Source organism: Sebastes fasciatus, chromosome 24, assembly GCF_043250625.1.
Source record: "Sebastes fasciatus isolate fSebFas1 chromosome 24, fSebFas1.pri, whole genome shotgun sequence".
In the NCBI taxonomy this organism is placed as follows: Eukaryota; Metazoa; Chordata; class Actinopteri; order Perciformes; family Sebastidae; genus Sebastes; species Sebastes fasciatus.
The window spans coordinates 20,001-38,574 of NC_133818.1; the positions used below are offsets into that span (position 1 = coordinate 20,001).

Here is an 18,574-nt window from a genome sequence, read left to right on the forward strand (position 1 = left end):
CAACCGATACCACAATAACAACAACCGATACGTTAACAACCGATACCACAATAACAACAACCGATACGTTAACAACCGATACGTTAACAACCAATACCACAACAACAACAACCGATACGTTAACAACCGATACGTTAACAACCAATACCACAACAACAACAACCGATACGTTAACAACCGATACCACAACAACAACAACCGATACGTTAACAACCAATACCACAACAACAACAACCGATACGTTAACAACCAATACCACAACAACAACAACCGATACGTTAACAACCGATACCACAATAACAACAACCGATACGTTAACAACCGATACGTTAACAACCGATACCACAACAACAACCGATACCACAACAACAACAACCGATACATTAACAACCGATACCACAACAACAACCGATACCACAACAACAACAACCGATACGTTAACAACCGATACCACAACAACAACCGATACCACAACAACAACAACCGATACGTTAACAACCGATACCACAACAACAACCGATACAACAACAACAACAACAACAACAACCGATACATTAACAACCGATACCACAACAACAACCGATACCACAACAACAACAACCGATACGTTAACAACCGATACCACAACAACAACCGATACAACAACAACAACAACAACAACCGATACGTTAACAACCGATACCACAACAACAACCGATACAACAACAACAACAACAACAACCGATACGTTAACAACCGATACCACAACAACAACCGATACCACAACAACAACAACCGATACGTTAACAACCGATACCACAACAACAACCGATACCACAACTACAACAACCGATACCACAACAACAACCGATACCACAACAACAACAACCGATAACACAACAACAACCGATACGTTAACAACCGATACCACAACAACAACCGATACCACAACAACAACAACCGATACGTTAACAACCGATACCACAACAACAACAACCGATACGTTAACAACCGATACCACAACAACAACCGATACGTTAACAACCGATACCACAACAACAACCGATACCACAACAACAACAACCGATACATTAACAACCGATACCACAACAACAACCGATACCACAACAACAACAACCGATACGTTAACCGATACCACAACAACAACCGATACCACAACAACAACAACCGATACATTAACAACCGATACCACAACAACAACCGATACCACAACAACAACAACCGATACGTTAACAACCGATACCACAACAACAACCGATACAACAACAACAACAACAACAACCGATACGTTAACAACCGATACCACAACAACAACCGATACCACAACAACAACAACCGATACGTTAACAACCGATACCACAACAACAACCGATACTACAACAACCGATACCACAACAACAACCGATACCACAACAACAACAACCGATACCACAACAACAACAACCGATACGTTAACAACCGATACCACAATAACAACAACCGATACGTTAACAACCGATACCACAATAACAACAACCGATACGTTAACAACCGATACGTTAACAACCAATACCACAACAACAACAACCGATACATTAACAACCGATACGTTAACAACCAATACCACAACAACAACAACCGATACGTTAACAACCGATACCACAATAACAACAACCGATACGTTAACAACCGATACGTTAACAACCGATACCACAACAACAACCGATACCACAACAACAACAACCGATACATTAACAACCGATACCACAACAACAACCGATACCACAACAACAACAACCGATACGTTAACAACCGATACCACAACAACAACCGATACCACAACAACAACAACCGATACGTTAACAACCGATACCACAACAACAACCGATACAACAACAACAACAACAACAACCGATACGTTAACAACCGATACCACAACAACAACCGATACCACAACAACAACAACCGATACATTAACAACCGATACCACAACAACAACCGATACGTTAACAACCGATACCACAACAACAACCGATACCACAACAACAACAACCGATACGTTAACAACCGATACCACAACAACAACCGATACGTTAACAACCGATACCACAACAACAACCGATACCACAACAACAACAACCGATACGTTAACAACCGATACCACAACAACAACCGATACCACAACTACAACAACCGATACCACAACAACAACCGATACCACAACAACAACAACCGATAACACAACAACAACAACCGATAACACAACAACAACCGATACGTTAACAACCGATAAATCAAATCAAATCAATTTATTTTTGTATAGCGTCAAATCACAACAGAAGTTATCTCAAGACGCTTTATATGTAGAGCAGGTCTATGACCGTACACCATAGTTTTGAGACCCAACAGGATCCACCAAGCGCACTGTGGCCAGGAAAAACTCCCCGATTACTGGGAAGAAACCTGGAGCAGAACCGGGCGCAGGGCGGGCGGCCATCTGCCGAGACCGGCTGGGGGGATAGATAGATAGAGTGAGAGAGAGCGAGAGAGAGAGATAGAGAGAGAGAGATATAGAAGCAGCCACAATAGCAGTCTAGCCGCTGTAATAACTAATACAAGTAGGGCTGATAACACAAAACCAATAGTGGTGGATGGAAAGAGTGATAATACAACTATCGGAAAGCCAGCACTGTCCAGCATCTCTCCTCAGTACGTCCATGTGTATTGGTGTGGGACGTCCCTGCGATCGATGCCCGTGCGTTGGTTCCTGCAGCATCAGCATGCTTGCTGGGAGCTCTTGATGTCTTTGGCAGTGATTGAGAAGTGTTATTCTCCAGGCTGCCACTTTGTCATTAGGTGTTGGAAATCCCTCGTTAGCATTGGTAGTCCCTCGTACAGACGTAGTTAATTAGGGATGGTAGCAGTTGGTGTCAAGCAGGCACCGACGCGGCAGCAGATGCAGCCACAATACCGGAGACCACCAAGATCCAGGTGAAACCCTGCTCCAAGTGTGCCCATGCTCCAGGTATAACCTCGCTCCAGGATAACAAAACAACAACCGATACGTTAACAACCGATACCACTCAAGACTCTGCTAGTCTCAGTCTGTTCATCAACTGACATGAAGCCTTTACTTATATGCCCGTCTCTCTCTCTCTGTCTGTCTGTCTGTCTGTCTGTCTGTCTGTCTGTCTGTCTGTCTGTCTCTCTCTGTCTGTCTGTCTGTCTGTCTCTCTCTGTCTGTCTGTCTGTCTGTCTGTCTGTCTGTCTGTCTGTCTGTCTCTCTCTGTCTCTCTCTCTCTCTCTCTGTCTGTCTGTCTGTGTGCAGAGGTTAGAGAGCCGTCTGTCTCTCCTGCAGAGTGCTGTAGATGAGTACAACAAGGCCAAGAACGAGTTTTCTGCAAAGGTAAAACTGTGTGTGTGTGTGTGTGTGTGTGTGTGTGTGTGTGTGTGTGTGTGTGTGTGTGTGTGTGTGTGTGTGTGTGTGTGTGTGTGTGTGTGCGCAGAACTTTAATTTAGTTCTTCTGTCTTCAGGCCACAGAGGACGAGATGCGTCTCCTCCGTTTCCAACGCAAGCTGGATGACGAGAAAGGGGCGGGGCTACTGGGACTGTCTCTACAGGTACATAAAGGGGTGGGGCTACTGGGACTGTTTCTACAGGTACATAAAGGGGCGGGGCTACTGGGACTGTCTCTACAGGTACATAAAGGGGCGGGGCTGCTGGGACTGTCTCTACAGGTACATAAAGGGGTGGAGCTACTGGGACTGTCTACAGGTACATAAAGGGGTGGAGCTACTGGGACTGTCTCTACAGGTACATAAAGGGGTGGAGCTACTGGGACTGTCTCTACAGGTACATAAAGGGGTGGGGCTACTGGGACTGTTTCTTCAGGTACATAAAGGGGTGGGGCTGCTGGGACTGTTTCTACAAGTACATAAAGGGGCGGGGCTGCTGGGACTGTTTCTACAGGTACATAAAGGGGCGGGGCTACTGGGACTGTTTCTACAGGTACATAAAGGGGTGGAGCTACTGGGACTGTCTACAGGTACATAAAGGGGCGGGGCTATTATAGTTCCAGCCTTCCTTGTGATGTCACTTCCTGTGTGTCCAGGCCACCATGGAGGCTCTGCTGGCGTTGGGACTCCACAAACAAGCAGAACAACTCTACAGAGACTTCAGAGTACCTGACAAAAGGTGAGACATTCAGGAGGTGATGTCACTGCTTCCTCTGCTGTGATTGGCTGAACTCATGCTGCTGTCTGCACTTTAATGTAAAACACAAAGTTCACCTGTAAGGTGTAAATAATGAGTCAGTCTCTGTCTCACCTGTCTCTACTGGTCTCTACCTGCATCTACTGGTCTCTACCTGTCTCTACTGGTCTCTACCTGCCTCTACTGGTCTCTACCTGTCTCTACTGGTCTCTACCTGTCTCTACCTGCCTCTACTGGGCTCTACCTGCATCTACTGGTCTCTACCTGTCTCTACTGGTCTCTACCTGTCTCTACCTGCCTCTACTGGTCTCTACCTGTCTCTACTGGTCTCTACCTGTCTCTACTGGTCTCTACCTGTCTCTACCTGCCTCTACTGGGCTCTACCTGCATCTACTGGTCTCTACCTGTCTCTACTGGTCTCTACCTGTCTCTACCTGCCTCTACTGGTCTCTACCTGCATCTACTGGTCTCTACCTGTCTCTACTGGTCTCTACCTGTCTCTACTTGTCTCTACCTGTTTCTACTGGTCTCTACCTGTCTCTACCTGTCTCTACTGGTCTCTACCTGTCTCTACCTGCCTCTACTGGTCTCTACCTGTCTCTACTGGTCTCTACCTGTCTCTACTGGTCTCTACCTGTCTCTACCTGCCTCTACTGGTCTCTACCTGTCTCTACTGGTCTCTACCTGTCTCTACTGGTCTCTACCTGTCTCTACCTGCCTCTACTGGGCTCTACCTGCATCTACTGGTCTCTACCTGTCTCTACTGGTCTCTACCTGTCTCTACCTGCCTCTACTGGTCTCTACCTGCATCTACTGGTCTCTACCTGTCTCTACTGGTCTCTACCTGTCTCTACTTGTCTCTACCTGTTTCTACTGGTCTCTACCTGTCTCTACCTGTCTCTACTGGTCTCTACCTGTCTCTACCTGCCTCTACTGGTCTCTACCTGTCTCTACTGGTCTCTACCTGTCTCTACTGGTCTCTACCTGTCTCTACCTGCCTCTACTGGTCTCTACCTGCATCTACTGGTCTCTACCTGTCTCTACTGGTCTCTACCTGTCTCTACTTGTCTCTACCTGTTTCTACTGGTCTCTACCTGTCTCTACCTGTTTCTACTGGTCTCTACCTGTCTCTACCTGCCTCACCTGTCTCACCTGTCTCACCTGTGTAGGTATTGGTGGTTGAAGCTGAAGTCTCTGGCGGAGAAGGAGGAGTGGGACGAGTTAGAGAAGTTCTCAAAGAGCAAGAAGTCTCCTATTGGCTACCTGGTGAGAAGAAGCCCCGCCCCCTTGTTATGTTAAATATAGAACTACATTTCCCATGATGCTTCTCTTCTTCAGGCGTTTGTTGAAGTTTGCATGAAGAGCAACAACAAGTACGAAGCCAAGAAGTACGTCTCCAAGGTCACACCTGAGCAGAGGGTCAAAGCTCACCTGGCCGTCAGGTAAGACTCGGAGCAGCTGTGACATCATCGGACAGGTGAGACCGGAGCGCTCAGGTAACTCTTCTTCTCTCTGTGTCAGTGACCTGGAGGGCGCCGCGGACGCTGCCATCGAACGGAAGAACGAGTCCGAGATAGGGGCGGTCCTCTCCAGATGCTCCGCCTCCGACCGCCTGTTGACTGACAGGTTGAACCGCGCCAGAGCCTCCGCTGCCAAAAAGTGATCCTCCATTCAGAGTGTATGTACAGAGACGGCAGACGGTCTGCTGCCAAAAAGTGATCCTCCATTCAGAGTGTATGTACAGAGACGGCAGACGGTCTGCTGCCAAAAAGTGATCCTCAGTCTACCCTGTGATTGGTCCTCAGAGCAGGCGTTACCATAGCAACCAGAGTTGTTTCTCCTTCCTGTGCTGTAATGTCATGTTATTGATCCGTGGTGATAGAAAATGATTATTGACCAGCTGTATCAGACCTGTTTAGTTCCATTTCCTGCTGCTCCTTCAAATTAAAAGCTTTTCACCAGAGACCCAGCCGGATGTTTTATTTGCCCCCCCCCCCCCCCCATATTAAAGACTTCACCTCCTCTAGTAGTACACTTGACCCCCCCCAGTATTAGCCTTTGTTTACTATATTTTATTTGTTTATATTATTTGTTTATATATTATTTGTTTATATTTTATTTGTTTATATTATTTGTTTATATTATTTGTTTATATTTTTATTTGTTTATATTTTATTGTTTATATTTTATTTGTTTATATTTTATTTGTTTATATTATTTGTTTATATTATTTGTTTATATTTTATTTGTTTATATTATTTGTTTATATTTTATTTGTTTATATTATTTGTTTATATTTTTATTTGTTTATATTTTTATTTGTTTATATTTTATTTGTTTATATTTTATTTGTTTATATTTTATTGTTTATATTGTGACTTGAAAGTGAAACATTTAGTAAATGTAATGAATATTTTTATTGTTCTATAATTAGTTGTTTGGTTTCAGCTTGGTTTTTAATACAGCGTTGTTTCTGGAGCTTTCAGCCACATCTCCTGGTCTTCCTCAGTGGATCACATGACCTGAGGTATGTGTCGTATATTAATTAATATTGTGTTATATTAAATATTATGTTATAGATCAGGTTTAATATATAAACATGAAAATAAACAGATGGTTCTAGAATCACGGGGAGTGAGATTACTCTCAATACATACATACATATATATATATATATATATAGATATATACAGTATATCTATGTATGTATATATATATGTATGATCTGGATAACGATAAACTACAATATATATCAAAATGTATTGTGTTTATCAATAAACAAGGTAGTGTCTAGGAACAAATATAAAAGGAGAAGATGAATCTGATCAGATGTGCAGCATGTTGAGAGGACTGCTTGGTCTTTAATATAATTACTATAGTTACTGTAGTTACTGTAGTAAATATAGTTACTATGGTTACTATAGTTACTGTAGTTACTGTGGTAAATATAGTTACTATGGTTACTATAGTTACTATGGTTAATATGGTTACTATGGTTACTATAGTTACTGTAGTTACTGTGGTAAATATAGTTACTATGGTTAATATAGTTACTATGGTTACTGTAGTTACTGTGGTAAATATAGTTACTATGGTTACTATGGTTACTATAGTTACTATGGTTACTATGGTTAATATGGTTACTATGGTTACTATAGTTACTGTAGTTACTGTGGTAAATATAGTTACTATGGTTACTATGGTTACTATAGTTACTATGGTTACTATGGTTACTATAGTTACTATGGTTACTATAGTTACTATGGTTACTATGGTTACTATGGTTACTATAGTTACTGGTTCATTTCACAAGGACGGAGTTTAAGGTGATCTCTTTCTTTACTTCCGGTCGGCGCAGCGTCTCCTGTTAGTTTTGTTTTGAACCTCATCGATGTTTATTATCGATTATAAATCGCTTTTATTTTGATGAGCGGCTACTTCCGGTCAGCTGGTGTTTGGGGGCGGGACTTCCGGTCAGCTGGTGTTTGGGGGCGGGACTTCCGGTCAGCTGGTGTTTGGGGGCGGGGCTTCCGGTCAGCTGGAACAAAGTGCACATGAAATTCTAGGATCCGACTGGAAGTTCTACAACTTCAAGTAGTTCAGAGTGAGGTTCTGTGAAGTACTGTAAGGTTCTGTGAGGTTCTGTGAGGTTCTGTGAAGTACTGTAAGGTTCTGTGAGGTTCTGTGAGGTTCTGCTGCAGGTGAGTCCGTCTTCTTCTTCTTTCAAACGAGTATTTGTACTAGTGATGGCGAGATGAAGCCTCATGAAGCTTTGAAGCTTTCCAGCAAATTGGTTCGGAAAAGGGTTCGTTGCTCTCCTCTTCATGTGAACAGGAAACCACCTGGTGGCCAGAGAGTGTATCTGATCTGAACCACGTGATCAGATCAGATCTGCCTGTTTTACACTCTTAGACCACCAGGTACCAGGTATGTGGTATTACTGCATGTACTACTACAGTATATGTAGTAAAACATGCAGTACTATTATAAGTAGTATACAGTCAGTGTAGTACTGTGTAGTACTGCGTAGTACTGCGTAGTACAGTGTAGTACTGTGTAGTACAGTGTAGTACTGTGTAGTACAGTGTAGTACTGTGTAGTACTGCGTAGTACAGTGTCGTACTGCGTAGTACAGCGTAGTACAGTGTAGTACTGTGTAGTACAGTGTAGTACAGTGTCGTACTGCGTAGTACAGCGTAGTACAGTGTAGTACAGTGTAGTACTGTGTAGTACTGCGTAGTACAGTGTCGTACTGCGTAGTACAGCGTAGTACAGTGTAGTACTGTGTAGTACAGTGTAGTACAGTGTAGTACTGTGTAGTACTGCGTAGTACAGTGTAGTACTGTGTAGTACTGTGTAGTACTGCGTAGTACAGTGTCGTACTGCGTAGTACAGCGTAGTACAGTGTAGTACAGTGTAGTACTGTGTAGTACTGCGTAGTACAGTGTCGTACTGCGTAGTACAGCGTAGTACAGTGTAGTACTGTGTAGTACAGTGTAGTACAGTGTAGTACTGTGTAGTACTGCGTAGTACAGTGTAGTACTGTGTAGTACTGTGTAGTACTGCGTAGTACAGTGTAGTACTGTGTAGTACTGTGTAGTACTGCGTAGTACAGTGTAGTACTGTGTAGTACTGCGTAGTACAGCGTAGTACTGTGTAGTACTGCGTAGTACTGCGTAGTACTGTGTAGTACAGTAGTAGTACATTATATAGTGTATGACAAAGTACTTTTTAGAGTAAAGTATTATGTGATATGTAATTACTCTATATGTAGTACACAGTGTAGTACTGTAACATGTACTGTTGTGTAGTACTTTATTGTACATAGTACTACTATAATACTTCGTACACTCTGCAGTACTGTTATGCAGTACCTTTGTTTGACTTGATGTTGTTTCCATGGAAACAGTGAAGAGGTGACTCCTCTTCTGTGATTGGTCCAGACAGACAGACAGGTGATGATGTCATCAGTGAAGGTGGAGTGCGTGGTGAAGGCAAGCGCTCTGATTGGTGAAGGGCCGGTGTGGGAGGAGTCAGAGCAGACGTTGCTGTTCGTCGACATCGCCGGGCAGAAAATCCACCGCTGGAGTCCAACGACCAATCAGATCCAGTCTGTCGAGACAGGTGGGCCAATCAGCACGCAGGAACCTCTCAGAGTGTGTTAATGAGAAATAACTCACCTGTCTGTCTGTCTGTCTGTCTGTCTGTCCTCAGGTGACACGGTGGGCCAATCAATAACTCACCTGTCTGTCTGTCTGTCTGTCTCTCTGTCTGTCTGTGTCTGTCTGTCTGTCTGTCTGTCTGTCTGTCTGTCTGTCTGTCTGTCTGTCTGTCCTCAGGTGACACGGTGGGCCAATCAATAACTCACCTGTCTGTCTGTCTGTCTGTCTCTCTGTCTGTCTGTGTCTGTCTGTCTGTCTGTCTGTCTGTCTGTCTGTCTGTCTGTCTGTCTGTCTGTCTGTCTGTCCGTCCTCAGGTGGGCCACACATTAACTCACCTGTCTTTCTGTCTCAGGTGACATGGTGGGCTTCGCGGTTCCTCGCAGGTCAGGTGGTTATGTTGCAGGTGTGGGCCGCAGCATTATGGCTGTTGATTGGTCGACTCAGGTGATGACATCATTGGTGGAAGTCGACGAGGACGAACCAAACAACCGACTGAACGACGGGAAGGTCGATCCGATTGGACGCCTGCTGGCAGGTGAGTCGGTCTACCTGTCTGTCTGTCTGTCTGTCTAACTGTCTCTCTACATGTCTCTCTACCTGTCGTTCTACCTGTCTGTCTACCTGTCTGTCTGCCTGTCTGCGTGTCTGTCTACCTGTCTGTCTGACTGTCTGAAGCGATGTTGCCATGGTAACAGTGTGTGATGTCTCAGGTACGATGGGGAAGGAGGAGCGACCGGCGGAGGTTCAGAGACAGCAGGGCTCTCTGTTCTCTGTGACCTCTGACCTCACTGTGACCCGACACCTGGACCAGGTAACCTCACCTGTCTGTCTCTCTGTACCTGTATGTCTGTCTGTCTGTCTGTCTGTCTGTCTGTCTGTACCTGTCTCACTCTCAGGTGGACATATCTAACGGGCTGGACTGGTCTCTCACCTGTCTGTCTCTCTGTACCTGTCTCACTCTCAGGTGGACATATCTAACGGGCTGGACTGGTCTCTGGACCAGAGGACGTTGTTCTACATCGACAGTTTGTCTCTGACCGTCGACGCCTTCGACTACAACTCAAACACCGGACACCTCGGTAACTGTGTACTTGTACTGCAGTACTTCTGTGTATTTATATTTCAATACACAGAGATTGATGTGTTGCCTAGGGAACCGCCGCGTGGTGTACCGTCTGGAGGAGGGGGAGGGGCTACCTGACGGGATGACGGTTGATGTTGAAGGTCGTCTCTGGGTGGCGTGTTACAACGGAGGACGCGTCATCAACATCGACCCCAATACTGGTAAGTTATACTGGTTGTACTGGTTATACTGGTTGTACTGGTTAGTTATACTGGTTGTACTGGTTCTACTGGTTAGTTATACTGGTTGTACTGGTTGTACTGGTTATACTGGTTACACTGGTAAGTTATACTAGTTGTACTGGTTGTACTGGTTATACTGGTTACACTGGTTACACTGGTAAGTTATACTGGTTGTACTGGTTATACTGGTTGTACTGGTAAGTTATACTGGTTGTACTGGTAAGTTATACTGGTTGTACTGGTTATACTGGTTACACTGGTAAGTTATACTGGTTATACTGGTTATACTGTTACAACGGAGGACGCGTCATCAACATCGACCCCAATACTGGTAAGTTATACTGGTTGTACTGGTTATACTGGTTGTACTGGTTAGTTATACTGGTTGTACTGGTTCTACTGGTTAGTTATACTGGTTGTACTGGTTATACTGGTTATACTGGTTACACTGGTAAGTTATACTAGTTGTACTGGTTGTACTGGTTGTACTGGTTACACTGGTTACACTGGTTACACTGGTAAGTTGTACTGGTTGTACTGGTTATACTGGTTGTACTGGTAAGTTATATTGGTTGTACTGGTAAGTTATACTGGTTGTACTGGTTATACTGGTTACACTGGTAAGTTATACTGGTTATACTGGTTATACTGTTACAACGGAGGACGCGTCATCAACATCGACCCCACTACTGGTTAGTTATACTGGTTGTACTGGTTATACTGGTTGTACTGGTTAGTTATACTGGTTGTACTGGTTATACTGGTTACACTGGTAAGTTATACTGGTTGTACTGGTTATACTGGTTGTACTGGTTAGTTATACTGGTTGTACTGGTTATACTGGTTACACTGGTAAGTTATACTGGTTATACTGTTACAACGGAGGACACGTCATCAACATCGACCCCAATACTGGTTAGTTATACTGGTTGTACTGGTTACACTGGTTACTCACCTGTTGTCTTCTCTCAGGTGTGCGGCTGCAGACGGTCTCTCTCCCGGTGACAAAGACCACCTCGTGTTGTTTTGGCGGTCCAGACTACTCTGACCTCTACGTGACCTCAGCCAGCCTGGGCCTCGACCAATCAGGGAGGAGACAGCAGCCGCTGGCCGGAGGCACCTTCAGGGTGAGACTCACCTGTTTCACTGACTCACCTGTCTCACTGACTCACCTGTATTATCACTGACTCACCTGTATCACTGACTCACCTGTCTCACTGACTCACCTGTATTATCACTGACTCACCTGTCTCACTGACTCACCTGTATAATCACCGACTCACCTGTATCACTGACTCACCTGTCTCACTGACTCACTGTGTTCAGCATCATACACCTGGTGAGGCTGACAGTCTGTGTGTGTGTCTACAGGTGACAGGACTCGGGGTCAAAGGTCGTCCTTCAAACTCGTTCTCTGGATGATCTTCAGGAGACTCAAACAGCCAATCACAGCACAGATCACCAGCAGGAAGTGATCAACGGTTTGATTAATTAATTAATTAATTAATCGGTAATAATAACAAATATTGAATTATATAAAATATTTGTAGCAGATTCTAACTGTAAATAAATAGATGATGAAGAGACAGCCAATCAGAAACAAGGAAACTGTGACAGACACTCAACAGCCAATCAGAAACAAGGAAACTGTGACGGAGACTCAACAGCCAATCAGAAACAAGGAAACTGTGACAGACACTCAACAGCCAATCAGAAACAAGGAAACTGTGACGGAGACTCAACAGCCAATCAGAAACAAGGAAACTGACGGAGACTCAACAGCCAATCAGAAACAAGGAAACTGTGACAGACACTCAACAGCCAATCAGAAACAAGGAAACTGTGACGGCGACTCAACAGCCAATCAGAAACAGGGAAACTGTGACAGAGACTCAACAGCCAATCAGAAACATGGAATTATTGCATATTCTTAAATGTAACTATAGTTAATAAAAATAAATTCTAATAAAATAATTCTTTTGATGCGATTACTCAGACAAACAGAGCAGAAAGAAACGTCACATGATATTGAAATATATTGTTGAAAAACCTGTTAAAGTTATTTTAGTTATGTTCCTGTTAAACTCATAGTAGTTATATTAATGTTAAACTCATAGTAGTTATATTAATGTTAAACTCAGAGTAGTTATATTAATGTTAAACTCATAGTAGTTATATTAATGTTAAACTCATAGTAGTTATATTAATGTTAAACTCATAGTAGTTATATTAATGTTAAACTCATAGTAGTTATATTAATGTTAAACTCAGAGTAGTTATATTAATGTTAAACTCAGAGTAGTTATATTAATGTTAAACTCAGAGTAGTTATATTAATGTTAAACTCAGAGTAGTTATATTAATGTTAAACTCATAGTAGTTATATTAATGTTAAACTCATAGTAGTTATATTAATGTTAAACTCAGAGTAGTTATATTAATGTTAAACTCATAGTAGTTATATTAATGTTAAACTCATAGTAGTTATATTAATGTTAAACTCATAGTAGTTATATTAATGTTAAACTCATAGTAGTTATATTAATGTTAAACTCATAGTAGTTATATTAATGTTAAACTCATAGTAGTTATATTAATGTTAAACTCATAGTAGTTATATTAATGTTAAACTCATAGTAGTTATATTAATGTTAAACTAATAGTAGTTATATTAATGTTAAACTCAGAGTAGTTATATTAATGTTAAACTCATAGTAGTTATATTAATGTTAAACTCATAGTAGTTATATTAATGTTAAACTCATAGTAGTTATATTAATGTTAAACTCAGAGTAGTTATATTAATGTTAAACTCATAGTAGTTATATTAATGTTAAACTCATAGTAGTTATATTAATGTTAAACTCATAGTAGTTATATTAATGTTAAACTCAGAGTAGTTATATTAATGTTAAACTCATAGTAGTTATGTTAATGTTAAACTAATAGTAGTTATATTAATTAGAAACAGCTGTACAACCTGATATATATTTAGACTGCTTTTCTCCTATCGATCTCCATAAATTAACCTCACTGATCTCCTCATCTAAATCATCTACCTGTCTCCTAGACCCCATTCCAACTAGACTGCTAAAAGAAGTTTTACCTCTAGTTAGCACCTCTTTACTGGATATGATCAATGTGTCTCTACTAACAGGCTATGTACCACAGTCCTTTAAAGTAGCTGTAATTAAACCTCTTCTTAAAAAACCCACTCTTGATCCAGAGGTCCTAGCCAACTATAGACCTATATCTAACCTTCCCTTTACCTCCAAAATACTCGAAAAAGTAGTTGCCAGTCAGCTGTGTGACTTTCTACAGAACAATCATTTATTCGAGGATTATCAGTCAGGATTTAGAGTGCACCATAGCACAGAGACAGCACTAGTGAAAATTACAAATGACCTTCTAATGGCATCGGACAAAGGACTTGTCTCTGTACTTGTCTTGCTAGATCTCAGTGCTGCTTTCGACACCATTGACCATGACATCCTATTACAAAGACTGGAACATTTAATTGGCATTAAAGGAACTGCACTAAGTTGGTTTAAGTCCTATTTATCAGATCGATCTCAGTTTGTACATGTCAACGATGAGTCCTCCATGTACGCCAAAGTTAGTCACGGAGTTCCACAGGGTTCTGTACTTGGACCAATTCTATTTACCTTATATATGCTTCCCTTAGGCAATGTTATTAGAAAACACTCCATAAACTTTCATTGTTATGCAGATGATACCCAATTATATCTATCAATCAAGCCAGACGAAACAAACCAGTTAACTAAACTTCAAGCATGCCTTAAGGACATAAAAACCTGGATGACCTGCAATTTCCTGATGTTAAACTCAGATAAAACTGAAGTTATTGTACTAGGCCCTGAGCACCTCCGAAACAAATTATCTAATGATATAGTTACTTTAGATGGCATTGCCCTGGCCTCCAGCACCACCGTAAGGAACCTGGGAGTTGTCTTCAACCAGGATATGTCCTTTAACTCTCACATAAAACAAACCTCACGGACTGCCTTCTTTCATCTACGTAACATTGCGAAGATCAGGCACATCCTGTGTCAAAACTGTTACCTCTAGACTCGATTACTGCAATTCCTTATTATCAGGCTGCTCCAATAAGTCTCTTAAGACTCTCCAATTGATCCAGAATGCTGCAGCACGTGTACTGACTAGAACTAGAAAAAGAGATCATATTACGCCTGTATTAGCTTCTCTGCACTGGCTGCCTGTAAAATCCAGAATAGATTTTAAAATCGTCCTCCTCACCTACAAAGCGCTAAACGGTCAGGCCCCATCATATCTTAAAGAGCTCATAGTACCCTACTACCCCACTAGAGCACTGCGCTCACAGAATGCAGGGTTACTTGAGGTTCCTAGAGTCTCCAAACGTAGAATGGGAGCCAGAGCCTTCAGCTATCAAGCTCCTCTTCTCTGGAACCAGCTCCCAGTTTCAGTCCGGGAGGCAGACACCGTCTCTACATTTAAGAGTAGGCTAAAGACTTTCCTCTTTGATAACGCTTATACTTAAGCTGCTATAGGCATAGACTGCCGGGGGACTTCCTATGACACACTGTCATAAGGAACTTCCTATGACACACTGAGCTCCCCTCTCCTTCTGTATATACTCATGTCCCATGTCCATGTTGTTACTAACTTCATTCCTTCCCGGGAGTCCTTGTGCCTCCTTGTCTCGCAGCTAACCGTGGAGCGGGGTCACACCTGGAGTGAGGTCATACCTGGAGCGGGATCACACCAGGGAGCGAGGTTATACCTGGAGCATGGGTACACTTGGAGCAGGGTTTCACCTGGATCTTGGTGGTCTCCGGTATTGTGGCTGCATCTGCTGCCGCGTCGGTGCCTGCTTGACACCAACTGCTACCATCCCTAATTAACTACGTCTGTACGAGGGACTACCAATGCTAACGAGGGATTTCCAACACCTAATGACAATGTGGCAGCCTGGAGAATAACACTTCTCAATCACTGCCAAAGACATCAAGAGCTCCCAGCAAGCATGCTGATGCTGCAGGAACCAACGCACGGGCATCGATCGCAGGGACGTCCCACACCAATACACATGGACGTACTGAGGAGAGATGCTGGACAGTGCTGGCTTTCCAATAGTTGTATTATCACTCTTTCCATCCACCACTATTGGTTTTGTGTTATCAGCCCTACTTGTATTAGTTATTACAGCGGCTAGACTGCTATTGTGGCTGCTTCTATATCTCTCTCTCTCTATCTCTCTCTCTCTCTCTCTCTCTCTCTCTCTCTCTCTCTCTCTCTCTCTCTCTCTCTCTCTCTCTCTCTCTCTCTCTCTCTCTCTCTCTCTATCTATCTGTCCCCCCAGCCGGTCTCGGCAGATGGCCGCCCGCCCTGCGCCCGGTTCTGCTCCAGGTTTCTTCCCAGTAATCGGGGAGTTGTTCCTGGCCACAGTGCGCTTGGTGGATCCTGTTGGGTCTCTAAGCTCTGGTGTACGGTCATAGACCTGCTCTATATATAAAGCGTCTTGAGATAACTTCTGTTGTGATTTGACGCTATACAAAAATAAATTAAAATAAATAAAAGCAGGAAACCGGTGGTTTGCCTACTCCGGGTAGGGAATGAGTCCTTACCCCAAGTGAAGGAGTTTAAGTATCTCGGGGTCTTGTTCGCGAGTGAGGGGACGATGGAACGTGAGATTGGTCGGAGAATCGGAGCAGCAGGGGCGGTATTGCATTCGCTTTACCGCACCGTTGTGACGAAAAGAGAGCTGAGCCGGAAGGCAAAGCTCTCGATCTACCGTTCAATCTTCATTCCTACTCTCACCTATGGTCATGAGGGTTGGGTCATGACCGAAAGAACGAGGTCGCGGGTGCAAGCGGCCGAAATGGGTTTCCTCAGGAGGGTGGCTGGCGTCTCCCTTAGAGATAGGGTAAGAAGCTCAGTCATCCGTGAGGGACTCGGAGTAGAGTCCTTGCTCCTTTGCGTCGAAAGGAGCCAGTTGAGGTGGTTCGGGCATCTAGCACGGATGCCTCCTGGGCGCCTCCCTTGGGAGGTGTTCCAGGCACGACCAGCTGGGAGGAGACCACGGGGAAGACCCAGGACTAGATGGAGAGATTATATCTCTACTCTGGCCTGGGAACGCCTCGGGATCCCCCAGTCAGAGCTGGTTAATGTGGCCCGGGAAAGGGAAGTTTGGGGTCCCCTGCTGGAGCTGTTGCCCCCGCGACCCGATCCCAGATAAGCGGTTGAAGATGGATGGAAAAATAAATTGATTTGATTTGATTTGATTAATGTTAAACTCATAGTAGTTATATTAATGTTAAACTCATAGTAGTTATATTAATGTTAAACTAATAGTAGTTATATTAATGTTAAACTCATAGTAGTTATATTAATGTTAAACTAATAGTAGTTATATTAATGTTAAACTAATAGTAGTTATATTAATGTTAAACTCATAGTAGTTATATTAATGTTAAACTCAGAGTAGTTATATTAATGTTAAACTCAGAGTAGTTATATTAATGTTAAACTCATAGTAGTTATATTAATGTTAAACTCATAGTAGTTATATTAATGTTAAACTCATAGTAGTTATATTAATGTTAAACTCAGAGTAGTTATATTAATGTTAAACTAATAGTAGTTATATTAATGTTAAACTCATAGTAGTTATATTAATGTTAAACTCAGAGTAGTTATATTAATGTTAAACTCATAGTAGTTATATTAATGTTAAACTCATAGTAGTTATATTAATGTTAAACTCAGAGTAGTTATATTAATGTTAAACTCATAGTAGTTATATTAATGTTAAACTCATAGTAGTTATATTAATGTTAAACTCAGAGTAGTTATATTAATGTTAAACTCAGAGTAGTTATATTAATGTTAAACTCAGAGTAGTTATATTAATGTTAAACTCATAGTAGTTATATTAATGTTAAACTCATAGTAGTTATATTAATGTTAAACTCAGAGTAGTTATATTAATGTTAAACTCATAGTAGTTATATTAATGTTAAACTCAGAGTAGTTATATTAATGTTAAACTCAGAGTAGTTATATTAATGTTAAACTCAGAGTAGTTATATTAATGTTAAACTCAGAGTAGTTATATTAATGTTAAACTCATAGTAGTTATATTAATGTTAAACTCATAGTAGTTATATTAATGTTAAACTCAGAGTAGTTATATTAATGTTAAACTCAGAGTAGTTATATTAATGTTAAACTCATAGTAGTTATATTAATGTTAAACTCAGAGTAGTTATATTAATGTTAAACTCATAGTAGTTATATTAATGTTAAACTCATAGTAGTTATATTAATGTTAAACTCATAGTAGTTATATTAATGTTAAACTCATAGTAGTTATATTAATGTTAAACTCAGAGTAGTTATATTAATGTTAAACTCATAGTAGTTATATTAATGTTAAACTCAGAGTAGTTATATTAATGTTAAACTCAGAGTAGTTATATTAATGTTAAACTCATAGTAGTTATATTAATGTTAAACTCAGAGTAGTTATATTAATGTTAAACTCAGAGTAGTTATATTAATGTTAAACTCATAGTAGTTATATTAATGTTAAACTCAGAGTAGTTATATTAATGTTAAACTCATAGTAGTTATATTAATGTTAAACTCAGAGTAGTTATATTAATGTTAAACTCAGAGTAGTTATATTAATGTTAAACTCATAGTAGTTATATTAATGTTAAACTCATAGTAGTTATATTAATGTTAAACTCAGAGTAGTTATATTAATGTTAAACTCAGAGTAGTTATATTAATGTTAAACTAATAGTAGTTATATTAATGTTAAACTCATAGTAGTTATATTAATGTTAAACTCATAGTAGTTATGTTAATGTTAAACTCATAGTAGTTATATTAATGTTAAACTCATAGT

General features: G+C 41.4%; 2 protein-coding genes and 1 long non-coding RNA gene across 27 annotated transcripts in view; 2 read left to right on the forward strand and 1 right to left on the reverse strand.

The window, feature by feature from the left end:
• Nucleotides 1-6,157, forward strand: part of vps16 (VPS16 core subunit of CORVET and HOPS complexes) — a 23,494-nt gene extending 17,337 nt beyond the window's left edge. For 2 of the 10 annotated variants that reach the window (XM_074626520.1, XM_074626522.1), the window contains exons 19-25: nt 3,308-3,385; nt 3,514-3,600; nt 4,092-4,174; nt 5,362-5,458; nt 5,531-5,634; nt 5,714-5,868; nt 5,924-6,157. In XM_074626520.1, coding sequence (XP_074482621.1) covers nt 3,308-3,385; nt 3,514-3,600; nt 4,092-4,174; nt 5,362-5,458; nt 5,531-5,634; nt 5,714-5,855 — 591 coding nt within the window. In that variant the 3' untranslated portion in view covers nt 5,856-5,868; nt 5,924-6,157. Of the gene's footprint in view, nt 1-3,307; nt 3,434-3,485; nt 3,601-4,091; nt 4,175-5,361; nt 5,459-5,530; nt 5,635-5,713 lie in introns of those variants that run through there. The other 8 variants (XM_074626518.1, XM_074626521.1, XR_012592852.1 and 5 more) reach the window with 7 other exon arrangements.
• Nucleotides 4,106-5,342, reverse strand: LOC141762613 (uncharacterized). 2 transcript variants are annotated; one of them, XR_012592858.1, is made up of 4 exons: nt 4,967-5,342; nt 4,627-4,666; nt 4,477-4,506; nt 4,106-4,306 (listed from the first exon to the last, which is right to left on the reverse strand). It is a non-coding gene; the product is annotated as an uncharacterized LOC141762613 (long non-coding RNA). The 2 variants fall into 2 exon arrangements; XR_012592857.1 differs by having other exon boundaries at nt 4,107-4,306; nt 4,407-4,506.
• A 1,526-nt stretch (nt 6,158-7,683) lies between the features above and the next one.
• On the forward strand, nt 7,684-12,633 carry rgn (regucalcin). 15 transcript variants are annotated; one of them, XR_012592856.1, is made up of 10 exons: nt 7,716-7,831; nt 8,027-8,119; nt 9,136-9,316; nt 9,707-9,889; nt 10,065-10,165; nt 10,319-10,433; nt 10,507-10,638; nt 11,632-11,786; nt 12,031-12,462; nt 12,534-12,633. XR_012592856.1 is itself a non-coding variant. In XM_074626525.1 (9 exons), exons 3-9 carry the CDS (start codon nt 9,151-9,153, stop codon nt 12,079-12,081), a joined length of 903 nt encoding a protein of 300 aa, XP_074482626.1. In that variant the 5' UTR covers nt 7,684-7,801; nt 7,862-7,893; nt 9,102-9,150; the 3' UTR covers nt 12,082-12,633. The 15 variants fall into 15 exon arrangements, 14 of the variants coding, with proteins under 14 accessions (XP_074482626.1, XP_074482628.1, XP_074482632.1 ...); XM_074626525.1 differs by lacking the exon at nt 8,027-8,119 and adding an exon at nt 7,862-7,893 and having other exon boundaries at nt 7,684-7,801; nt 9,102-9,316; nt 12,031-12,633; XM_074626527.1 differs by lacking the exon at nt 8,027-8,119 and adding an exon at nt 7,862-7,893 and having other exon boundaries at nt 7,693-7,801; nt 12,031-12,633.
• Nucleotides 12,634-18,574: the final 5,941 nt, after the last annotated feature.

What these genes read in the sequence shown, in the direction of transcription:
- rgn (XM_074626525.1), top strand. Translation starts at nt 9,151, where the DNA reads ATGATGTCATCAGTGAAGGTGGAGTGCGTGGTGAAGGCAAGCGCTCTG. An exon ending in GATCCAGTCTGTCGAGACAG is followed by an intron (nt 9,317 to 9,706) that starts GTGGGCCAATCA and finishes TTTCTGTCTCAG; the next exon opens with GTGACATGGTGGGCTTCGCG. An exon ending in CAACATCGACCCCAATACTG is followed by an intron (nt 10,639 to 11,631) that starts GTAAGTTATACT and finishes GTCTTCTCTCAG; the next exon opens with GTGTGCGGCTGCAGACGGTC.